General features: G+C 45.1%; 1 protein-coding gene across 1 annotated transcript in view; it reads right to left on the bottom strand.

Annotated features, from left to right (window-relative positions):
* Styxl2 (serine/threonine/tyrosine interacting like 2) overlaps positions 1 to 24,252 on the bottom strand; it is a 28,013-nt gene extending 3,761 nt beyond the window's left edge. The window contains exons 1-4 of the mRNA XM_038348556.1: positions 24,143 to 24,252; positions 9,779 to 9,873; positions 7,900 to 8,131; positions 4,904 to 5,121 (exon numbers count right to left, since the gene is read on the bottom strand). Of these exons, the coding sequence (XP_038204484.1) occupies positions 4,904 to 5,121; positions 7,900 to 8,131; positions 9,779 to 9,873; positions 24,143 to 24,252 (655 nt within the window). The remainder of the gene's footprint in view (positions 1 to 4,903; positions 5,122 to 7,899; positions 8,132 to 9,778; positions 9,874 to 24,142) is intronic.
* Positions 24,253 to 24,540: the final 288 nt, after the last annotated feature.

The following is a 24,540-nucleotide window of genomic DNA, read 5'->3' as shown; positions in this document are numbered from 1 at the left end:
GTCCCCCTGTGTCCTCATTTCTGCCTCTTAAGAAGCTACCATGATTGGATCATGAGGGCTCCACCCTAATGATCTTATCTAACCCTCATCATCCCCTAAAGGCTGCATCTTCAAACACTACAGTTGGATCGGGTTTCTACCCTCTTATTATCTCAAAAAAAACAGGGATTAATTTTCAGGTCAGAAAGCCCTAGGAGGGGCACACAAAGTGTCTAAACTATAACGTTGTATCCAATGTGGAAGACAGGTCAAATAAAGATCTTAAATTCTTCTATGTCAACTGAAATCTATAAAACAAACAAAAACAAACAAACAAATCCACCTGCTACTAAGTCATGTTTCTCATCTTATAGTATGTTTTAAGCATGAAGGTAGCATTACAAATTCCTACTGATACTTTTGGTCTATGCAGTCTGTCCTTCCAGCCCACAGAAGCTTCCGAAGGAAAGGCTGTACCATTCAGCAGTCATGCTGTCCCCTGGCCTCCCCGTCTGCTTTGCATCTTTCATAAATGTGACAGACACTCTGTCAGTACCTTCGTTCTAATGGCTGTTTAAAATGCAGCCTGAGACCCCTGGAGACCTTCCTCCTGGCTATCATCAATCTATTTGCCAACAGCCTTTGGAGGTGTTTGCTAAATCGGCAGGAGTCCTATCTGATAATATGAATAGGGGATGATTCTTTTGTTATCATATCTTTGTGCCAGTAAGGCCACGTCTTTGTCAAAGGGGAGGTCAGAGAGCAGGACTGGAAAGGACCCAGGGCCTAGCAATGCTGCTAGTGTCGGGAGTCAGCAGCCACTAGAGGGAGCAGAGTCAAAATGATGAAGGGCTCTGGTTCTCATTCTAGCCCTTCCGACCACACCTGTGCCTCACCAAGGACCTTTTCTTAACCCTCTGTCCAGGCCACAACCTCCTGCTGTTAGGATCAAGATCCCAAACTCATCCCTTGAAAGGCCAGCTCACTTTCAGGACATTACTGCCTCGTCTTTCTCCTAAGGGCATCGAGTCCTGTTTAGACCCATCTGGCAGAAAGCGGGTTTTGAGTGGGGGCAAGTCTTCCTATGCTGTGCTCTTGTCTCCTGGGATTCCTCTGCAGAACCTCAGGGATGCAGCCTGAAGGACAAGGGGAGGAGGCTGAGTTGGACTTTGGGGCTTCTACTCGCTTCATCTAAAACAAGAACAGGCGTTTTTCTCTTTTCTCTATCGAGTGCAAGGCCCAGGAGAAAGGAGCACTTGGGAAAGAGCTTGCCTAGCATTTGGGAGGACCTGGGTTTGATCCAGAGCAGCAGGGAATAGGCACTGAGCACAACTCCAGGGAGCACCCTCAATAATGGAGTAAAATTATGCTATTGAAGCAAGGTAGGAATACGGAGAAAATTATGGGAACACGGGAATGAAAACGAGCCCACGTTGGAGCCTCTCGCTGGTGGAGGGCAAGCATTCCAGCACTGTTCACAGCACTGTGAAGGTTACATATAATGAGAGCCTTCCTTTCATATATGGACACTTTATGTTAAAATAGCAGCGACCTAGGTTTAAAAGCTGAATGTATACGACCTGGGATAGGTTTCATTCCTCTCCCAGACATTTTCTAGGGGTCCCTAACAAATCTGTTCACTTTGTTTATAGTGAAGAAACTTAACTTCCTGCATCCCTGGGATCTAGAGTTTTGCCTTATCAACCACAATCCCACTGGCTGCCCTTCAGGAACCACTCTGTGATCTCATTTAGGCTAGCAACCCTTTAAAGATAATAGCTTCAGAACCCGACCGGAACAGTGTGCCTGGCTATTGTAAAAGGCAGCCAAGTGCCACTCTGTCAGAGCGGCCAATGCCCGTGCTCTTGGGGGTGCCTCACTTTCTTCTCAAGCTCCCCTCTTTCTAGCAACCCCTGTTTTGAAATGTGTTAAAAATGCCTTTTAATAAACACCAAGTCTGCTTCATAACAGATCATCCCAAAATTCTTTTGTGTCAAGGATCCAGTTTTACCTCAGTGGAGAGTGCCAAAAGATTAAGGGAACTCCTCAGGCTGATGCGGGTAACGGCGTGGAACTGTGCCTCTATCCCTGCCACCGCTGACAGGATAGAAACTTTCTATCAGTATAATGGCTCCAGGAAGGTGGCCAATGTACACAGTCATCACTTTGTTTAGCAACTGGGCTGACTGGTGGGTGGAAGGACCATCTGGATAAGGGTGCTGCTTCAAAGATTAGAGAATGCTACTGGAGACCGTGCAGGGCTTGAGCATGACCGTGTCCACACCCTCTCTACCCCTCAGTGTGTGTGTGTGTGTGTGTGTGTGTATTGTGGGTTTACACTGTATCCTCCTAACCCATAATTCCCCCTTTCTTCAGAACATACCTCTCCACACCCTAAAGAAACAAGTGCTAGCCCAGAAGCCGTCCCAGCTGCTATTGTTGATGGAACTCGGGTGGTTAGAAAAGAGATTAGGGCCCACCAGACCACAAAATTTGGAGATGGGACCGAAGTAGATAGTAGCTAATGGCAGTCTTCCTGTCTGACATAGAGGGAGAAAGAAAACAGAAACCAGGAGTCCCAAGAATGTCTAGTGCCTCCCTCAGACCATGTTGGGGTCCTGTCTTGAAGTTCTTTCCCATGTCTCTTGGCAGCTTGGCTTCAGCACAGTGCTTTTCTGAGGAGCAGGAACTGGTTTTGCACTTACTAGCAAAATCCACATCCCCACCCCATATGTGTGCATCGTATTTCTTATTTCTGGAGATTGGGTTTTGGTTTGTATTGGTGCCTGGCTTGATACTTGCTATACAGCTGAGTTTGGTCTGGAAGCCATGACAGTCCTTCATCCTCAGCCTTCCATGTGTTAGGACTACACACATTTGCCGTGACCTTGGGCTAAGAGGGTTTTATTATTACACAGAGGCAAAGCAGAGGGCCTGTCTAGGAGCCTCGACGTCCCAGGCTGTAAAATGTAAACAGCAACACACCATCATGGGGTCACTGTGATGGGTGAACAGCAACATCCCATTATGGGGTCACTGTGATGGGTGAATAACAGCACCCCATCATGGAGGTCAATGTGATGGGTACTGGTGTTCCTCCCTCCAGTGCATTCTAGAGCAAAGGAAAGAAAGGCTCTGGGGAATTCAGATATTTACTTCTCCACCTCCCAGTGGGAACTACCTTAAGTTGGCAGCCATGCCTCTGCACAATACCTGTAGGAGGTAGTGATTCAATGCTAGAATGGGGACAGGAGAGGCCCTGGCAAGTGGGCACTGGGGCTCCCTGTGCAATGGCTAAAGGTTTAACTTAAGCCAGGCGTTTTTCAATCTGTAGGTCTCAACCCACTTAGGGGTTGTATATCAGGTATCCTGCATAGCAGATATTTACATTATGATTCATAACAGTAGCAAAATTACAGTTATGAAGTATCAATGAAATAATTTTATGGTGGGGGGGGGTCAGTACAACATGAGGAACTGTATTAGAGGGTTGCAGCATTAGGAAGGTTGAGAATCATTGGCCTAGGCAGGCCTAATGCTCAGCTTTGCATTGGTGCATGAATCCTAGAAGTCAGGCGCGTACCCGCCATAAGCCTAATGCAGGAGACTTCCAGTGCAGCTCCTCTTCCTCACAGGCCTGCTCTAGCTGCAACTCTAACGTCTGCCAAAGTCCCTGCCTACCACAAAATCCATGCTCCCCTGCTCTCCTGCCGTGATGGCCACATGTTGCATCCACAGCCATGCCCTGTTTGCAAAGTCTCTTTGCCGAAGACAATGATGCACTTGGCCCCACATAGATGAAAAGACCTGCATTTTTAAAAGTAAGTTGAAGCTGGATGGGTAGCTCATCCTGGTACTTAAGAGACTGAGGCAGGAGGATTACCTCAATTTGAAGGCCAACTTGGGTTACACAGTGAATTATAATACAACTTAGGCTACAGAGTAAGACATTGTCTCTAAAACAAACACAAAAATCCCAGGATTTAAAAAAAAATCAAAAGGAAAAAATAAAAAGAGAACTCATGTGTGTGTGTGTGTGTGTGTGTGTGTGTGTGTGTGTAACGGTAGCCTTAGTTAAATACAAGGCCACTGTGCTTCCTGGGGGAAAGATAGTCCTGGCTAAAGCTAGCTTCTCATGGACTGCATGCCGGGCCTCCAGTCAGCAAATCCTGCACTCTCACCACCAGGCTGTAGCCCTTGCAGGGACACAAACCTGTCATGGAGAAGTGTGCAGAACTCTGGGTACTCCCACGGACTCTGGTCTGTTCTCACAATGCCTCACACAGCAGCCTCAGGCCCGCTCCATTCCCTCCTTCTTGACCATTCTCCAAGGCAGAGGGAGTGACTTCTAGGTCATCAATCACCCCGAAGGCCTCTCATCCTGTGCCCCCCCTCACTTTGCCATTGTGGCTGTCCCTGTCAGGCAGCCCTTATGCACTGTGTTCCTCCAGCCCAGTCTTTGATCCCTGCACACATCAAACTTGGGCTTTTACACTAGCACTTCCCTTAGCCAAGAATGCCCTCCTGCTCCCGGCTAGCTCCTCTTCCTATGGAGCTTAAATGGCCTGTCTATAATAGCTCCCGGCACCCTCGGGGAGCTAGCCTGCCACCCTCAGGGAGCTAGCCTGCCACTCCAGTGTGTCATTCTAGTTAGTTTCTGCCTTGCATTTACCACGGCCACCTCCCCTTCCTCCTTCCCTCCTTCCTTCTTTGATTTCTCTTCCCCTCACTGCTACACCTCATGACAGTACAGGAACGATGCTCACATGTCCAGCCCTTAATAATTGCCCCCTGGATGAATGATCATTCTTTCCTTTCTCAGAGAAAATCACCACACAAAGACAGATTTTCTCCAGGCAATCAGAAGGTTTCCGTAACATTTCCCATCTCCCCACTGGAGATTTTCAACAGCCCAGAGCCTCACCTCTGTAGGTCAACAATGCTTCATCAAGGAACTCGGCCGCCTTCCGGAAATGCTGGGAGATGTCCACATCTGGGAAGTCATCCACCTCTATACCCAGGTACTGGATCTCCAGGCCAGTGTAGAATTCAGAGCCTGTGTAAACACCTGTGCCATGTGCGGCGTTCAGGATGTGGGTGATCCCCAGCCTCTTGAGCCGCCCCTTGTTCACAGCTACGCTCCTGGGGCAAGAAACAGGGCATGGTTAGCAGAGTCAGAAAGGTATATTGTCAGGGTGATCAGGGGCCCATAGCTGGGCTAGGGCTCCCTCCTATGCCCCTTGTAGTCTGGGGTTCACTGCTAATGCCTTTCATAAAGAGAGGCCAGTGCTTTGGGCTACAGCAAGATAGAGGAGAGACAGGGCATTGGGCAAGGAATCAGGAAGAAAAGGAGGACAAGAGCAATGTGATTGGAAATGTACATACATCAAAGCATAAAGGTGGCATGAAAAGTAAAAGTAGGGGCCCAGAAAGATAGTCCGGTGGTTAAGAGCACTGGCTGTTCTTCCAGCGGATCCTGGTTCTCTTCCCAGCACCCACATGGTGGCTTACAACCATCTATAACTCCAGTCCCAGGGGATCCAACACCTTCTTCTGGCCTCAGGCATGCACAGATGCTCATGCAGGCAAAACATGCCTACAAAATATTTTTTTAAAAACAGTAACTAAAGAAAAATTAGAAGTCTTGTACTCTGGTGTCACATGTGGTGTTCTTCCAGAGCCCTTACACATCATTTTATTTTATCCACATCATAAACTGAAGAGGTAGAAGGGGCAGTTTTGTTCCTGCTTGAAGATTACAAAAATGAATTCGAGAACTTTTACTCAAGCTTTGAAAGGAGAAAAAAGACCAAGCAAGACGAGTGTTCGGGGCTCTTCCTTTTGTAACTGAGTAAGTAGAGCTCAATTTGAAGAGCCCCTGAGGACAGCTTTGCTCAAAGAGCTGCAGGAGCCTTTAGCTGGGGACATCTGGAGCTGTCTGGTGACCATGGAATAAATGCTTCTGGACCTGCATGTCTGGTTAGAGGTCACTCAGGGCTTGACGATCTGAGAATCAGTTTGTGGGCAACTGACCATTGCATGATGGAGCATAAGACCTAGTGCACAAAGCTCTTTCCACACTGCCTGCCTCAGTGATGTGGGAGGTCCTTCTGTCTATGTGTTGCTTTTATTGGTTAGTGAATAAAGAAGCTGTTCGGCCAATGGCTTAGTAAAGTATAACCAGGCTATCTATCTATCTATCTATCTATCTATCTATCTATCTATCTATCTATCTATCTATAGAGAGATAGAGATATAGATAGATAGATAGATAGATAGATAGATAGATGGATGGATAGATGGATAGATAGATAGATAGATAGATAGATAGATAGATAGATAGATAGATAGATAGTAGGTGGAATCAAGAAGGCATGCCATGTAGCTGCCAAAGGGGAAAGACACGAGTTGCTAGCTGGAACCTTGCCAGTAGGCCACAAACCTTGTGGTAAAATATAAAATAATAAAAATGGGTTAATTTAATATGTAAGCGCTTGCTAGGAATATGCTGTAGTGATTGTACAAACTGATTTAATTCATACAGTTTCTTTGTGGTTATTTCGGGCTGAGCAGATGGAAACAAATAAGCAGCTTCCTACAACAAATTGGTGCCCAACGTGGGGCTCAAACCCATGACCCTGGGATTAAGAGTTCCTTGCTCTACCAACTGAGCTAGTTACAAGTTGTTATGGATAATAGGAAGAAAGCTAAACAAAGGAGATTAGATTCAGAGTTCTTATTTTTGGGAAAAAAAGGGAGGGAGTGCTGTGGGACAATAATCTTGTACCCTATAAAGATTTATCAATTGTATTGCTTTAATAAAATGCTGCAGGAAGTATAAGTAGGGTGACCACGCAGGAAGTAGAGGTGGGGAAATGAGAACAGGAGAATTCTGGGAAGAGGAAAGGGTCAGTCTGCAGTCATCACCCAGACATAGAGGAAGCACTGATAAAAGTACCAAGTCATATGGCTAACACAGACAAGAATTATGGGTTAGTGTAAGTTATAAGAGTTAATAAGAAGCCTGAGCTAAGAGGCCAATCAGTTTATAATTAATGTAGACCTCTGAGTGTTTCTTTGGGACTGAACAACTGCAGGACTGGGCGGGACAGAAACCTAAGTCAACACTCCAGGGTCCAAACCTCTGTCCTTCAATTCTTGCTCTTTGGGTAATTGCATCAGAAAGATATCTCATTAAGTAACCAATGCTTCAGCAAAAATTAGTTCCTGGTCTCAATTATGCACTGACAAGACCTTGAAGAGATGAACTGTGAGAACTGGTTTTGGTTTTGCTCCAGAAACTGCTGATTAATTTGAAACTAAGTTTTCTGATTAGAAAAACAATATCTGGAAGATCTGTATATATTTGAAAGAAACCCAGAGAAACAAGTAAAACCGGCTCTTAGGAACTATTACTTTCTGTCACATTTCTTTCTAATCTGAGGCTTATGAGAGTGTGTTCATGTGTACACACACACACCACACACACACACTACCTAACCAGTATCATGCTATCACAATACACTCTTCTTTTATTATACTGCATACATTTTCATACACTGTTAAACACATATGTAGACGGGCACTGTCAGTAGCTCTTAGTGTTCTCTTGTCTGGTTATTAGAGACGTGGTAGGGTGGTAGAGGTGATGGAGTTGGGAAGCACCCACGTCAGGAAGATCCCTGGAAGGGCAAGGCTGTGCTGGAGAGCACCAATGGACAGGAGGTGGATGTGATCATTTTGTCTGGGGATCTCCGTGTACAGGGTGATAGACCTTCTCCCATGTTAGGCCTGGGTAAGCGGTCAGGCAGGCACCAGCTGATGGAAGAAACTGTGTGGGCATTGGGTCAGCTAGAGGAATTTCATCTCAGGGATTAAACAGAGGAGGACAGAGGGCCAGGTCTCTGCGGTCACACTCACTTCTCAGCTATGAAGACGTTGGGCCAGACCTCATCCACCTCATTCCGAGGGGCCTCTTGACGGTCCTGGATCAGTGCCCGCTGCAGGTCCAACACACAGGGGGTGTTGAACAGGCTTTTGTCATCCATCTTCTCCCTGACACGGTTGTATAGGTCTTCCACCAGCAGCTGTTCGGCAGACTCCAGCATACCTGGGCACTCCGTGTCTGCTCTGAGACCCCGAGGCTTCAGTTCTAGAGGGGACACGTGGTATTTGGATCAAAGAGTTAGAAACACCACAGCTTTCCCTGCCCTTCAGGAGAGTCTGGGCCAGCTTGCTACCTGGACCCTGGCACAGATGGAGTACCAGGAGGATCTGCCAGGAAGGATTTACTTAGGACTAAGGACCATGGTGTTGATCTAGACTTGGGATCAGGATCCACTACAGGTGGGTGTGGGGGAGGGGAAAGTCAAACTGGTTTCTGTCATTCACTTCTTTGTCTGTAAAGCTGGCTGATAACTTTTTATACCTCAGTGTCTGGGTACCAAAGTGTGTCTGATTCATGCCTTTAACTCTCACGGTGCCTAGTACAACATGGATGGTCATGAGTGTTTACCAAATGAATGAATGAATGAATGAATGAATGATGTTCTTTCCTGGCATAGTCCACCCCACCCCATCTGCAACACAGATACTCCTGGGGAAAGTTAAACTTTCATGAGTCAATTATGAGACATTACCTTCTGAGAAACATTTAATTTGCTTATTTGTCAAATTCCCTATGGGCTTCCCCGCTCTAGAATTCACGGGCCTGTGACTCTCATTTGCCTGCAGTTCTCATCCGCCCATGGTTCTCATCTGCCTGTGGTCCTTACCTCCTCGCTTCCAGGAGAGTGGGGAGTATGATCTCTTGAACCTGTCTCAAGCCAGGACCCACAGCCTTTCTGACAAAATGTCAGAACACTCAGATTCTAAATGAGTTCAAATTCCAGCTACCTGAGCCCTCTGTCACCAGTACTGATGCCCTGCTCTGGACAACCCCATCAGAAGTGAGGCAGCCACCTGGATAGGTCATGGAGAACAGAAAAGGGCAAAATTGTGAAAGAGAATGGCCCAAACTTCAACCAGGATGGGTATCCCTGACCATAATCTGAACGGAAATATGAACATTGCTACCTATCCTACTTCCCCCAGTTTTCCTCATACCAACCTACCTTAGCAAGTTAAAATTTTAAAATAACTGTTTGTTTGTTTGTTTAGTTTTTTGGCGTGTGGGGGGCATATACACCCTGGTGTATGTGTGGAGTTCAAAGGACAACTTGCAGGAGTTGACTCTTTCCTTCCGCCATGTGAGACCAGAGGATCAAATCCAGGTCACCATCCTCCATGGCGAGCATCCTCATCCACTGAGCCGGTTCACTGGCCCTACTTTTATCAGCTTTTAAAGATCGTTGGAAGATTATCCTCATGCAGAATGGATACACAGCCAAATGTAAACATCTCTTTGAACAGAACCCTCTGGGCTTTCCTTATTCCTACCTATGTCTTGGGCTTTTAGGTTTGTGTCTATTACAAGCCCTACACACCCAGCCCTACTCTCAGTCCCTTGAAGCTAACAACCAGAACGGACAGCTCTGGGGTCAGAGTAGAGCCACTTCCCTCCATGACTGTGGCCTAGAGAACCATTCACATGGCATGGGATTAGTTCTACCTTGTCCCATCAAAGTTATTGAGGTGAATTTAGTCAACCTGCTTCTGCCATATCTGCTCTCTTCAACGTGATGGGCACCACTGGACAAACATGGCTGCCCTTCAAATCCCACCACCCTCCCTCCTGCCCGCAAGAGTCTTCAGATGCTACCAGACCCTCCCTCTGCCCACTTGTATGCCAGTTTATTACCTTCATTGATGATCTGTTTGGCAGCCACAGCTGAGGAGAGATGAATGGGCTCCATGAAAATGCTTTCAGTTTCTGCATCTGAGACCAATGAGTACCTGAGAAAAGGGGAATAAGCTCAGCACTGTGTGCATGAAGGCATTCCAACAGTAGAAACCTGGTCTGATTCTACCTATATGTGGTAAACAATGAGAGATGGGAGGGAAGCCCACACTGTGTTTTGAGAATGATGCGTGATGTGTGTTCTATAGCTTGGGTACCTGTCGATTCTTGAGTTATCACCTCTGAGTCTGGGTTGGTGTGAAATAATGTGGAGTACATGTCTATAGCTAGAGGGCTGACTCGAAGGCTCTACTCTCTCAGATGTGCTAATGTCCATCGCCCCGCACTCTGCCATCAGTACTATTGAGAATGTCACCAAATGTGCCTCTGTAGGGGTTTGCAGGAGTGGTGGCCTGGCCAGGCTGCCACTGTTCCTTCCATGCCCAATACCTTCTCCTTGCTTGAGAGGAGATGGGTGGACAGTGGAGGCAATGAGAAATGCCACAGGTGAGCTCAAGTCCCAGGTTCTTCCTGATTCTGAGCTCAACAGACCAAGGATCAGGCTGAGTCCAAGGAATCAATAAAGCAACGTGGGTAAATATCAAAGCTATTTCTCAAAAGAAATCAATGGAAGTGTAAACAGGAGCATGAAGGAGCATGGAGAATTGGGGCAGAGCAAAGGTTAGGACCCCTGTAAAGTGCACTAGTGAACTCCACTCTTGTTGAGCTCTGTTTCCCAGGTATTAGTTTTCCACTCCCATCTAGTCCTACCATTGGAGATGGAGTGATTCAAAAAGTGAGGAGACTCAGTGGGTAGCATTTCTGAGTGCCTTCTGGGAGTGTCCCACCAGGTAAAGTGAACTGTTACTCTTGTTTTACAGATGAAGACACATGATCAGAGAGCTCAAGAATATTGTCCAGATGGCAGAGTGTAGACAGCAAGAGGACTGCACCTACTCAAGGTCCAGTCTTGTTCTCAGCACAGTGCCACTGCTACCATCTAGGCTGCAATAGCGAGATGAGTCCATCGGAGAAGGCAATTACGGCTAGGACCCCAGGCCCAAAAATGGACACAGGAAAGTATTTTAGAAAACACTTGTGAGAATATGCATAGAGAGATGGATTTAAGGTGAACAAAGTTGAGCTGAGCAGAATCTAGCTGAATTGAATGGGGGCAAACTTCAGATAAGCTGGAATGGAATGCAACTGAATTGATCACCAGAAAAACTCTCTTGTAAACATCTGTGGTGTTGGAGTATAACGTTGGGAGACTCATGTGCTCAGTGTCAGCTAGTGTCAGCTAGTGTCAGCTAGTCAAGTCAAAGATGCCTTGCTCAAAGAAAGAGGTGACCTGTGACTCTACCCAGAGTGTGGCAAGATCCACTCATGCAGCCCAAAGAACAGCACACTGTGGCATTATAAAGCATAGTTCCTGGGAACTTTCCAATAGCAAAGGGTCATTGAGGTCATTCTTAATTTACCTTCCTTATGAACAGAAAGTATATCTTCAAATGTATATGGCTTCAGAATCACTGTGTAAAAGTAAATGTTCCCCAGAGGCTCATATGTTTGGACAGTTGAATCCTAGTAGGTCATTAGGGTAGGCCTTGAAGGTTGTACCTCTCTCAGGTTCTGGTCTATCACCTTCTGTTCCTTGGTCTATGATGGAGGAGCAGTCTTTGTATGCTTTAATGACCAAGGGTAGAACTTCTCCTACAGCTAATGCTTTCCCTGTCATGATAGATTGTTATTGGTGTAAAACTGTCAGCCAAAATAAAACCTTTTTCTTAATTTGTTCAGTCAGTTATTCTGCCATAGTGCCAAAAAATAAGTAATATAGAAAACTGGTACTAATAAAATAGCAATGTTTCTGTGATTCAACCTGACCATATGGCCTTTGCAATTGGCTTAGGATATGCACTATGAGCAAAAAAAAAAAAAAAAACCTCCAAAGTGCTGGGGGAGCTTAATGGACCACCCTGGTTGGAGTTCAGAAGACTAGAATTTCTGAGAGAAATGAGGACAATGAAAACTCTACTCATGTGGTTTCAGATGGGAACAGAGATGATGTGGGATGTTTTGCTATGTTAAAGTTAAAACTTTCCTTCTTAATAAGACAGAAAAGGGGTGATGATGTGGGATTCCTTCTGTATATGTGTTGCTTTTATTGGCTAATGAACAAAGCTGTTTCAGCCAATGGCTTAGCAGAATATGGCCAGGTTGAAAGAGATATAGAAAGTAGGCAGAATCAGAAAAGCCATGTAGCCATCACCACAGACAGACACACTAGAACCTTGCTGGTAAGCCACGGCCACATGGTGATACACAGATTAATAAATATAGGTTAACCAAAGATATAAGAGCTAGCTAGCAATATGCTTAAGTGATTGGCTAAGCAATACTTTAAATAATATAGTTTCTGTATGATTATTTTGGGAGTCTGGGTGGCTGGAAAACAAACAAGCAGTCTTCCAACAACACAGGGGTTCTATTGGGAGTGGGGTTGGAGGCCATGCATATTACAACATAGAAAAGAATTAGGGTGCATTTTATCCAGGCCTTGATATTTTGAATTAAAAAGTAGTGGGCTAATTAACACAGTAATTTTGAGGCAGTACATATAGGCTGTAGCATGATTATTGTTTACTTATTGGGCCAGATTTACAGTGAAAATCTAGAGCAAGATCTGTGGGCAGAAAGACTTGAAAAACACGCAATTTGATGAAGAAAGAAGTGTGAACAAATTAAACGTTTAAGAGAAGGCAAATGCTGTGAAAGAGGTGATATCTGTGAAAGAGGTTAGTAGAAGTCAAGGGGAAGCTTGCTTTGCACTGGGATCACAGGCAAGGTCCCCAGAGAGCAAGACCCTTTACACTGAAGAAAACTAATTTCAAAGACTTTCATTTAAACAAGAGCCATTTAAAAAAAAGAGATCTGGACAGAGAGAGCTTCAGGTTTCCTTCATCAACAAATAAGTTATTTCCCCCTCAATTCAGTCACTCAAGCACTCAGAGCCCACTGTAGCCATAGTGCATGGGAGCCTGGCTGTATCTTGACCAGAAAGCAGAATTCAATATTAATCACATGATGATGAAATTGTCAGCATGCAGAACAACAGAATACAGAGACACACTGGCTTAAACCAAGGTTCCAGAGTAAACAAAAAGGTCCAGGCCAGGTGCAGTGGGGTCAGATTCCCTGCAGGAAGCTCTGGTATGGGCTGGTGTGAAGGTGAAGCCTAAGCTGTAATAGAGACCCCAGAGTGCTGGAGATATCAGGAACATTTAACATTTACTGTTATACTGGGTGCTACAGGCACCCAGTGGATCTGGCCAAAGAGAGTCCCTGTATGCCACAGAGAGTAGAGCAGTAGAGGAAGGTTTGCCCAAGCCCACTGGAGCCCATATAATGCCACTGCATGCTCTCGATGACACACATTGTGGTTCAGAACTTAATATCTTTCTTTCCATTTAATTCTTTCATTAAGCATTCTGTATCAGCAAAAAGAAAAATAACTAATATAGAAGGGGAATGATTGTGTATATTATTATTGGGTGAGAGAACCAGGAAGTCTTTAGAAATTTCAATGCTTGATAAATAATATTAATAATAATAGTACCTAATGAAGTGGTACAGATTAGACAATCTTTTTACCCTTGTCTCTAGCATGTGGGAGGTGATGAGTGATGACCGGATAAGTATTGGTAAGGGTTGATGAACAGATAGGTTCCTGGGTGGGTGGGTGGGTGGGTGGGTGGGTGGATGGATGGATGGATGGATATTAGGCACTGGACAAAGTGTCTGCATCTCATCATGGGAATCAAACTCTGTGGTCTCTAAGGTCCTGACCTTTGGCCTTCTCTCCAACCTAAGTGCTTGCACTGGGTTCTCCATACTCTACTCCTGTCTGGTACTCCAGTCTTCATAATGTTTACTTCTGCTATGGGACTTGGCAGATGCCCATTTTGGCAGCATGGATGCTCAGTCTTCTCTTTTGGGTTTCACTTCAACCATGTCTTCTTTAGAGAAGTCCTCTGCAGTCTTACAGCATATTCCTTCCCTTTGTGGCATTCCATCAAATGAAACCTGATCCTAAGTGTCTGTCGCCTAAGCTAGTCCATGCCCTCCATGTATGGCTGGCTGTTTCGTTGGGCATTGTGTTCCAGAATCTAGGCAAGGCTTGGTTTGGCATACAACAAATGTGTAACAGATATTTTCTGACTCACAGACTGAATTTATCCTCTGTAGTACTGCATTTAAGGGAACATGGCAGTTACCACAACAGGCAACAAGATATGCAACTGATCCAGGTATTTGCTACATGTGAGGCGCCAACAGCAAGCGAATCACAAAACCTGTGCTGTGGCTGTGCTCTGTCCCTGTGTGCTCTCCGCCCTCTGAGGCCAAGCTATACACAGTCTCTAAGGCTTGTATTAACAACTAGATATTCATTTCCCATTCGGAAGGATTATCTTCAGGTTGTTTGGGTTAGACTGGGCAGCAAGTGACTTCCTACAAGATATTTTATTCCATTTTTTAAATCAAGCTGTCCACAATCACTGTGTCCTTCTCTATTCTGTTTACTTACCAATATTCCCCCACCCCACCCTCCCTATCTGGGGTAAGTAGACATTGTTTATGTCTTCCCAGAAAAAGCCACAGAGCACCATAAATGGAGTCTGACTCCCCCAAACCATCAATTTGAAAGGGTCACTGGTTAAAAGTCCCCGCTGAATTTTCCAGCCCTAACCAAGTCCCTTAGTGGTTCTCCCAGCCTTTCTGACCATTCCAGCTGATATCACAAGAAACAGATTATTTGAGTCTTGACTTGAAAACAAGGAATTGAAATAAAATTATTGTCTAAGTTCTTAAATTTTGTTAAGTACAAAATTAAGAAGTGAGAGCAGCGTTATTCCAAGGGTTAAGAGATGAGTTTGGGCACATACTAAGGCATTCCTTAATAGTGTTGACCCAAGTCAAAGTCATTGACAGACCTGCATATGTTGTGGGTGTTAAGTAACAACATAATAACGCAACTCCAGCCTCTGTACTAGATCTGTGGTCGTTCTGAGCCCAGGGCGTACAGCAGTCTTGGTTTTCAAATACATTTCCCAAAGTCATGGCCAGTATTAAAAATTTTATAATAGTATGAGTCATATTTTCATGTCAACAATATTTATACAGGGAGTTTTATTAATTATTTATCAATAACATTATTTATACTGGTACTAATAAAATATTAATCATTTTACTTGCTAAGGGTCAGCTCTATGTAAAATGGTGTTTGGAGTGAACCAAACAAACCCAGGGTGAGGACTTTGGCAACACTGTAAGGATTATAAAGGGGTCTTCTTTGGACAGCTGCTCATTTCTCCTGCAGGGTCATCTGTCTGTGCTCCACTGTGGGCCTCCAGGACTCTGCACCCCCTTTGGGCTTTCTCACATCTGTAATCTGACACCCACTAAAATTAATACAAGCCGTGTCCTCACTTGTCTGGTGTGGAAAGATGCCCCACAAGGACTTCAACATGCGGTGCTGGTGGGATCTTGGTCTGGTGTCATTTCCCTTCAAATTGTGAGGATTGGGGATTTTGTCTGTTTTTGTTTGTTTTTGTTGTTATTTTTGTTGTTATTATTGTTGTTTTTCAAGACAAGGTTTCTCTGTGTAGCTTTGGAGCCTGTCCTGGAACTCGCTCTGTAGACCAGGATGGCCTCGAACTCACATAGATCCTCCTGCCTCTGCCTCCTGAGTGCTGGGATTAAAGGCATGCGCCACCTCTGCCCAATTGTTGTTTGTTTTTTGACACCTGTTCTCACTTTGTAACTCAGGTTGGCTTGACCGCTCTGTGTAACCTAAATTAGCTTCAAATTCAGACTCCTCCTGTCGTCTTCACTTCCTTAGCTCTGGGATTACAGGCATGTGCCACCACAGCCAGTTTTCAGACTTGGTTGGTTTCAGTGACTAACGTAGGAACTGAGGGTGCCCTAAATGTACCTAAACTCTGAGACTCTGAAGAAAGATTTGAAATTAAAATTTAAAACCAAAAATGGCTGAGATTTATTCCTGTTCCTGGATGCAAAGACTGAACTTGACTAATGGATCAGCAAACAGAGGATCACCATTTTGGCGGCATTGTCAGCTTCATAACAGGGAAACAAGAAAGGCAAAAGCCGATTTCCCCGCTAAGCCCCACAATACGTCTGTCCTTGGTTGTTCAGCATTATCTAGTGTGGGGTGTGGAATGCGGACACCAATATTTTCCTGAGTCCGCTGCCGCGAGGAAATAAAAACCAAACGGTCCTCAGACTCCTCGACCACAGACACGGTTTATGAAGTCTAATAAGGAGGGGTGCGTGAAACTGAAAAGGACCTTGCATTCTGCAGAGACTCCAGATTGCAAGAAAAGAAGAAAGGGAGAGAGAGGGGGGGAGAGAAAGAGAGAGAGAGAGGACAGAGAGGTCTGAACAGTGGCCCTGTTGATACTTGCAAGGTCAGTGAGATGACAGCCTTGAGGTTTTGATTTATGACCACATCTGTGCCTCAACCAGTATTCCTGAGATGGAGTGAGATGACACGCACACCCTGATTAGAAAGCAGCAAGGCTGGCTGTTCCAGAAGGACAGGCAGAAAAAAGAGGATCTAGGATCGATACATACCTCATCACGGGATCAGGAAGGCAGCGGCTAAAAAAGCCTGGAGGGTGAATTGAAAGAGAACAATAAAGGGGAGTTTGATGGACTTCCTCACCCAGAGCCGGAGACGGTGCCGCTTTCTTTAAACCTGTGTTTTTCAAAATTGCAGACTATGACCCATTTGTGCAGCAGAAAGTCAATTCAGTGGGTGATGCCCTGGGTCTGAGAAAGGAAAAAAAACGGAAGGATAGAGGTAGGGAGTGAGGGAAGAGGATGGGGGGAGGGCGAGCGGACACCACCATTCAATGTAAGGATAAGGGTGGTTTGGGAAGACATTTTAAATTGTATATGTATAGTGCAGAAATTGGGTTGTGATTTGGAGGGTTTGTTCTATTTAGATTATAAACAGCAGAGTTTGAAAGCCAACGCACTAAAGCAATTGCCAGGCAGCCTAGTGGCAGAATGGAGCCGTGATGCTCCCACCAGATCCACTTGCAGCTAATTACTTTCAGCCAGCACACCCTTTGCAGATGAAAGAGGGGCAGAGTCTCAGGAGGGGGTGCCAGGTCCACACTGATAGGGGAGGGGTGGGCAGAGGTTCGTGTGCACCCTGGTTTCTTCAGGTAGCTAGGAGGTAAAATGGAGATTACGGGCGAGGGAGAAGCCCTCAAGAACTTACTACACTGGACAGAGGTTTCTATTTCACTGTTAGCTCATGAACTCCTAGGAAAATCTGCAGGCTTTCCCACCGTCGAGAGTTTGGTTTTCAGGGGCTGGCTTGGAACTTAAGGTGCTTGAGGCCAGGGTCCGCCTCAGTTAGAAAGGGAGGTTTCCGTGCCTATTCATTATTGATATTCTTTGGTTAGGCTCTTAGGTCCCCCTATGAGGTGAAATGTGGAGACTTCCTGCCGGCACCGCTAGCACACTGCCCCGTCAAGCCGCAGCTACAGTTGCCGTGCTGACTGTGGCCATTTGGAGCATGTGTTGAAGTTTTACAAAGCACTGTCTTTGTCTTATAGAAAAGTTTGGTCTGCAAGGGTGGGATATAGGGCTATAGCGGATTGAGGGTGCCCTGTCCTTCAAAGCTGTATCCCCCACAGCCTGCATATGCTTATTTTTTTAAAATAAAGCATCATGGTGATGTAATTAAATGAAATCTACTAAAATGAAATCACCCTAGATTAGGATGATACTCAAAGCCAATGGTAAGTGTCCTTATAAGAGGGGACAAAGAGGGGACAGAGATCGAAATTAAAGCTATCATAAGGCAAGAAAGGGCTATAGTCAACTAAAGCCTCAAAGGGAGCAAGTCATGGTGACCTTGATTTCACACTTCCGGCCTCCTAAACTACCAGACAGCACATTTATGACTTTTCAGCCACACCGATTGTTCAGAACCCCAGGAAACAAGTCCAAGAAGTATTCAATTGGGTGTGGTGATGTTTTCCTGTAATCTCAGCATTTGGGAGGCTGAGGCAGGAGGCGAGGCAACTGGAGGCCGGTCTGGGCTACACGGTAAGACCCTGTCTTTGACAAACGCACAATGAAGAGTGTTGGCAAGCCACTTGATAACTTAGTGTATATATTTTAGAAAGAACCAAACCTTCAACTAAAGCAATAAAGCAAGAGGGATGGAGTCTCAGGGAGGAGCATTCAGGATGGGGATCCAGAGCCAGAAGCGATGTTTTGCCGATGAGAACGCAGCATTTGCTTACAGAAGAATCAGACAAACGTGATAGCCTCACTGGAAGGCAAGCAAGACTTTTTCAAGAAAAAGTTTATTGATATTGTGACTAACTGAAAGAGATCCTTCTTTGGAGGAAAAATGAACTAGACCACCATTTATCAAATATCTAAAATGTGTTCATAGACACGATATTGTCTAGTCTCAATCACTGAGAAAAATGACTAATCCTGATTGTTATTTATATAGCACGTTGTATGACTAACAAGCTGAAGAGCAGACCTGACCTGAGTTTTGGTCCTAACAACATCCAACTTTTTCTGTGGAGCTATTCTGCCTACTACAATGAATTCTCCCTGCTCCCATGACTTAAAACATAGATTTATTTGAGACTGAATTTATGTCCAAACTACACACATTTAAAATATACATATTAGTATGGCGAGTTAGACATATGTTTCTATTTGAGAGCACTAAGGTTTGACTTATCAACCCTCCCTAATTGCTGTTCACACTCCTATATAAGCCCTCCACCTTACCCCTCCCTGCCCTGTGCTCTCCAGGGAACCCCCATCTGTTCTCTGCCAATACAGAGTTAAGTTCAAACTCCTAGAATTCTCTCTCTCTCTCTCTCTCTCTCTCTCTCTCTCTCTCTCTCTCTCTCTCTCTCTCTCTCTCTCTCCTCCTCTGCCTCTCTCTTCTCTTCTGCTGTTCTTGTCCCCAGAGGCCCATCTCCCTGGTCCCCTTACCTCTTTTTACTTTTCCTTTCCCTTAATAAAAATCCCTCTACACAAAAAGAAAAAAAATCTCCCAGAATTTCCTAAACACGGAGTGACAGGCTGCACACTCATTTTTGTCTGACTGGTTTCACTCAGTGTAATGACTTCGAGACCCAGCCACATGTTGAGTTACTACTTCATGCTTTCTTATTGCCGTATAGTATTCTGGTTATGAGTGTCCTACAATGAGACTATTTACTCGATAGACTTTTAGGCTGTTTCAAACTTCTGAGTTCTTGTGATAATGCTGCTATGAGCACACATGTTCAATTCTTTCCATGACACTCAGCTTTCATGTCTCATTTCATATCTAGAACAGGGATAGGAATCTCTGTAACAAATGATGGTTTGTGAAATGGCTGCACCCTGTATTTCCAGCCTACAATTGTTCCAGCTGCTGCACCCTCATGAACAGCTGGGCGGGGTAGTCTTTTTCAGCCCAGGTTATGGGCTTCGTTTCAGTGTCTCCAGTGACAAAGGGTTTTGAGCATAATTTCACATGCTCGTGAATGATCTGAATATCATGTTTGGGGAAGCATATTCTCAAATATTTTGTACATCTGAAGTTGAATTTTGAGAGTTAAAAACAATTCCTTGTATTTCGAGGGCCTAAAGAACTACATTTTAGGTGTAAATCCTTCGTCAGATATGTAATTTGCAGGCATTTTCTCCTAGTCAAGGAGTTGTCTTTTAAGTTAGTGGGGTGCCTGCTGTGAAAGCTTGAGGACCCGAGTTTGATCCCCAGAACCTTTGTAGACAGCCAGGCATTGGACACATGTTTATAACCCCAGTCCTGGGGAGGAATAAGTGGGAGGATCCCTGGAGCTCACACTGCAGCCAGCTGAGCCTAACGGCTGAACTCGGAGCCAGTGAGGGAGCCTGTCTCAACAACAAAGTGCACGGAGCATTAGGAATGACACCCGAGGTTGACCCCTGGCCTTCAGATGCAGGTGCACATTTATTCCCATACATGATTATGCGTGCGCACACATAGACACACACACACACACACCCCACCACCACACACTGAATGCATTCATCAGGGTTGATTCAAGCTTCGTTCTATGCAATGCAGTGGGATTGCTTGTGCAAACGCCTGTGCTTATAGCTATTACAGAGTAATAGCTCACGCTTCAGACTTTGGATTACGCCCATAGCATGTCATCATCTGTGTGCTTTCCTTGAAAACATCTGTAAATGGTAGCTGATCTGAATCTGCTTGCAGGGAATTGTAAGTAGTAGACACAAACCAAGAGAGGCATCAAAACCAGTGGGATTCAGCAGCAATCACTGAGAACTAGAGAAAATCTGCAATGAATGCTGGACCACGTCTGAAGGATGCTCATCTGAGTCCACTTATGTTTTAGGCTCATCCTAGTTTTACCTGTGAAGGGGGCCTGGCTGCTTCAGGGCTAAGGGTCCCACCCAGGTGTAATTTCAACATTAGCTTTTGTTTTGTGGTAGGCTAACTTGCTACAAAGCAATGCAACTGGGCCTCCTCCCTCCCGTTTCAATGGCTTCCCTTACTTTGTGTGTACTTGCCATTTGCCTTCCTCAGCCAATAATCTGAGAAGCCTACCCACATCAGGAGACAGTTAATAAAATACGCGTCCTCCAGGGCAGCATTTATATACAACCGACTTCCTTTATCCAGCCTAGTGTTAACTGGATAGCTCGTAATGTTTGAGTACATATTCTGGTGCCTATTGTTCTTATTTTTGTTTGGATGTATTGAGAGTGAGCTTGCCATGTCATAGGAGAGCCAATGTGTTTAACTTTAGTGGATAGAATGTAAAAGCTCCTGATGATTCTGCCAGTTCCCACTCTCACCAGCAATGCAGGGGAGTTCTGATTCATTCACACCCTCCTTAATATCGCCAACAGCAGTCTTTCATTTTAGGTATGCTGTGGAGCATGATGTAGCTGTAAATTTTGGTTTAATTTTATTTGGGTTTTTAATTGTTTTTTTTTTTTTACCATAATTTAACTATGATCAGTGAAGTTTGTTGGTATATGCATAGCCCACTAATGGATCTATTTTAGTAAATATTCTATATGCCAATGATGAGAGTGAGTATCTTGAAGTAGCTGGGCAGATACACACGACATTACACATGCACACACACATACACACGTGTATATGTTCTGCAAATGCCAATTAGGTTAGATGTTTGAATATATCTGTATTCTTCATGATTTGTTTATCTCTTTCTATCATTTAATAAGAGGTTTAAAATATTTGGTTAAAATTGTGAACTTTTTAAACTCCTGTCAGTTCTTTTAATTAATTAATTTTATGTATGTGTGTGTGTGTGTGTGTGTGTGTGTGTACTAGGTGTGTGTAGTGCACAGAGGCCAGAAGAGCATGTTGTGCCCCCTGGGACTAGAGTTACAGACCATTGTGAGCTGCTGTGTGGATGCTGGGAATTGAACCCAGGTCTTCTGGAAGAATAGCCAGTGCTTTTAACTGCTGAGCCATCTCTTCTTCCTGGATTTTTGATTTATTTTTGCTTTTGATTTAAGTATTTTGAGGCTATGTTGTTAGGCCATAGGTATTTTAAATGATTATGCTTTCCTCGTGAACTGAATCTTCAATCACTATGCCATTTCCTTCTTTGTCTCTGGCATGCTTATCTTAAACTCTGCCTTGTCTGGGCTTCTTTTCTGTTTGTATCTATATTTGTGGCAGCTGGATTTATCATTCAGAGATGACCACAGTATTTTTGATCCTAGTTTTCTCTTTATAATGCAACCTTGAAACTCTTCTGATTGGGCATTGAGTCTATATTGTTCCCTTTGAAACTTAGTGGAGTGTGTGTGTGTGTGTGTGTGTGTGTGTGTGCGCGCGCATGTGCGCGCGCGTGCAAACCATAACAGAAGAGATGTGTATCTTGTGGTCTAGGTATAAAGAAACTCAAACACTATGTCTTTTTCTCTGGAATACAATTCTTGGCATTTACCAGCCCTGTTTTAGCAGACAAAGTGGCCCACATGAAGGAATTGCATAGAGAGATAACCTTGGGCATTCTGAACAGCCGCCCAGTCAGCCATAGCACAAACTGAGGACCGTGAGACATTCTATGACACCCAGCCCCAGCTGTTGAGGTCTCTTTGCCTTAAAGTCACCCTATATTCAAATTCTTCCAGCTCAGGCTTCAGACATCTTAGACCAAAGGCAAGCTCACTTCATTGTGCCCTTCTAGGTGCCAAATTATCAACACGACTCATTGTTTTATTTTTTTATGTTACTGATTTCTGAAGCTCTGAGCAATCAGTAAAATATAAGATTTCTCTTGGTAGCCTTTGTATCTCCTTGTTACAGACAGCACTCAGGCTTTTTAAAAAGGGAGTTGATAATTTTCCTCTTTTAGTTGGAATATTTGACCTATTCAGACTTAATGCAATTATGTATACATTTCCGTTTAAACCCACATTCTACTTTTCCTTTTTATTTGCTGTACCTTTTCTGTATTTTTTATTCTCCCTTCCTTATTTTTCTTCCTTCCTTCCTTGCTGATTATATCCGACCCTTGCTTCTTGCCCTGGTTAGTTATACACTAGCTATGGATCCTTTTGCAACCCGTTCCCGACTTCCTACCCAAATGTGCGGTTTCAGGTGATCCTTCAAGATAACCATCATCAAGTTGAGACAGGGAAGAAAGACACAAATGACGGTTGAAATGGGGCTGTCCAGTGCACACCCTTCACAATCTATTGAGTTTTGGAAGGGATCCTACTTCCAAACAAGCATGAACTTTGCTCCGATTTTCAATGTGCAAGACCTAGTCTGCAAAGGCCATTAAGCCTTCAAGGAAGCCTCACTTTCCTGCCCACTTCACATATGGCAATAGAAGACGATGAACGAAGAAAGACACAGAGCATTGTTGCGCAGGAGCCAAAGGCCAGAGCGAGAGATAAAAGAGCTCCTTTTAGAGGCAGGTCCTGGTTCAACTAAATTCCTTCACATCTGGAGTCACCGTGTTCTCCAGGAACAGGACAGCCACACCGCCTCTGGAAGCTTTCCTACCTGTCATCCTGGAGAGACCAGGGGGTGCTGCATTCGGGCCTGAGACAGTCACTGTTTTGTGTGGGCACAAACGTGATGTGGGTAGACTCATGGAAGGGGCACACTGTGGCCAAGACTGTTGGGTATAAACAAATTCAGTTCCTTTTCTCCCTGGGCCCATGGACCTGGGACCTATCAACCCTGGCAAGCAAGTAGGGCCTTGCTGAGTTCCAGCTGGTGGACTCAGAGCACAAGGGAAATGGCCTTCTTTCCAGGAAACGGCACCCCGGGGAAAGCTCTATTGTCTTAGTCGTTCCTTTTTCTTTCTTTTCTGTTTTTGAGACAGACTTTCTCTGAGTAGCTCTGGCTGTCCTGGAACTAGCTCTGTTTATCAGGCTGGTCTTGCTCAGAGAATTCCTCTGCCCCCCAAGTGCTGGGATTAAAGACATGTGCCGCCACACCCAGATTCTTTTTCTTTGATTTTTAAAATTACACTTGTTTATTTCTGTGCGTGGAGGGAGAAGGATACATATGCTAAGGATCGTATGTGGGGGTCAGAGGACAATGTGCAGGGGTCAGCACTGTCCTACTATGTGGACTATGGGGATCAAACTCAGGTGGTCTGCCTTGGCGGCAAGTGCCTTTCCCCAGAGAATCATCTCTACAGCCCAATGGCATTCCGTTAGCCCATGTGTGAATCTGTCAACCTATGTCGTCCGATGTAACAGAAAGGACTCATCAGAGAGTTCTGGGCTCTTCTAGCAGATGTTGGTCTCCGCATTGGCATCCTGCCATTTGCCCCAGGGTGTTTCTAGCCTTTGGAAAGCAGCAACTCCATTGAGGATGTAAAATTATTTTAGTACCCAGACCTTGCCCACGGCCCCTTTCCTTCTTCATTTCCCCTCTTATGTTTTCTGGTGTCTCAGTGCTCACCCATCCCTGGTCCTGGTGAGTCAAGCACACCCTGAAGGTAGACCTGCCAAATTCCTGTAACCAGGTTCAGGCCAGCAGCAGCACTTCCCAGAAGCCTTTGGTCCTTCCCCATGTGTTTGTCACCCCCCCCCACCACCACCACCATGCCAGTGTGAGGCAGGCACCACAAATCCCGGAGACACCAATGTCTGGTCCTCACCATGCCTCAGTGCTGTCAGGTTGCCATCATGGAAAGTAAACCCCAGGAGCATGCTGAGGGACATGTGTGGTGCTCAGCATGGCTCACTTACTGGCTTGGAGAGGGACTCCGGAGGTAGCGGGCCTGCACTGCTCTCACGTCGGCTTCATCCTCCTCGTTCGGAACTACCTGCTCCTCCTCTGGGTCTCCACCCGTCGCCATGATAGCCTTCAGCCTTCAGCCTTGGCCTGTTTGACAGGAAAAGATTGGCTAGGGAATTCCAGAGGCTTTGTAGGGGGAGGGGGTGTGTCACCAATGTCACCTTGGTGGACTGAGCATGGGGAGGGTACTGCACGCTACTATCCCAGCGGGTAAAGGGCCCACAGGGGAACCAATAAGATGGAGCTCAGCTATCGTTAGCAGGACACCATGAAGTGACACAATATTTTAGAAGTGCAACTTGCCTCCTTTTTTTATGGAAGTACCAGGGAAGTAGAGAGGGAAGCCAAA

This window comes from Arvicola amphibius, chromosome 12, assembly GCF_903992535.2.
Source record: "Arvicola amphibius chromosome 12, mArvAmp1.2, whole genome shotgun sequence".
NCBI lineage: Eukaryota > Metazoa > Chordata > Mammalia > Rodentia > Cricetidae > Arvicola > Arvicola amphibius.
The sequence above is the reverse complement of the archived record's forward strand: the minus strand, read 5'-3'. Positions and strand labels throughout refer to the sequence as shown.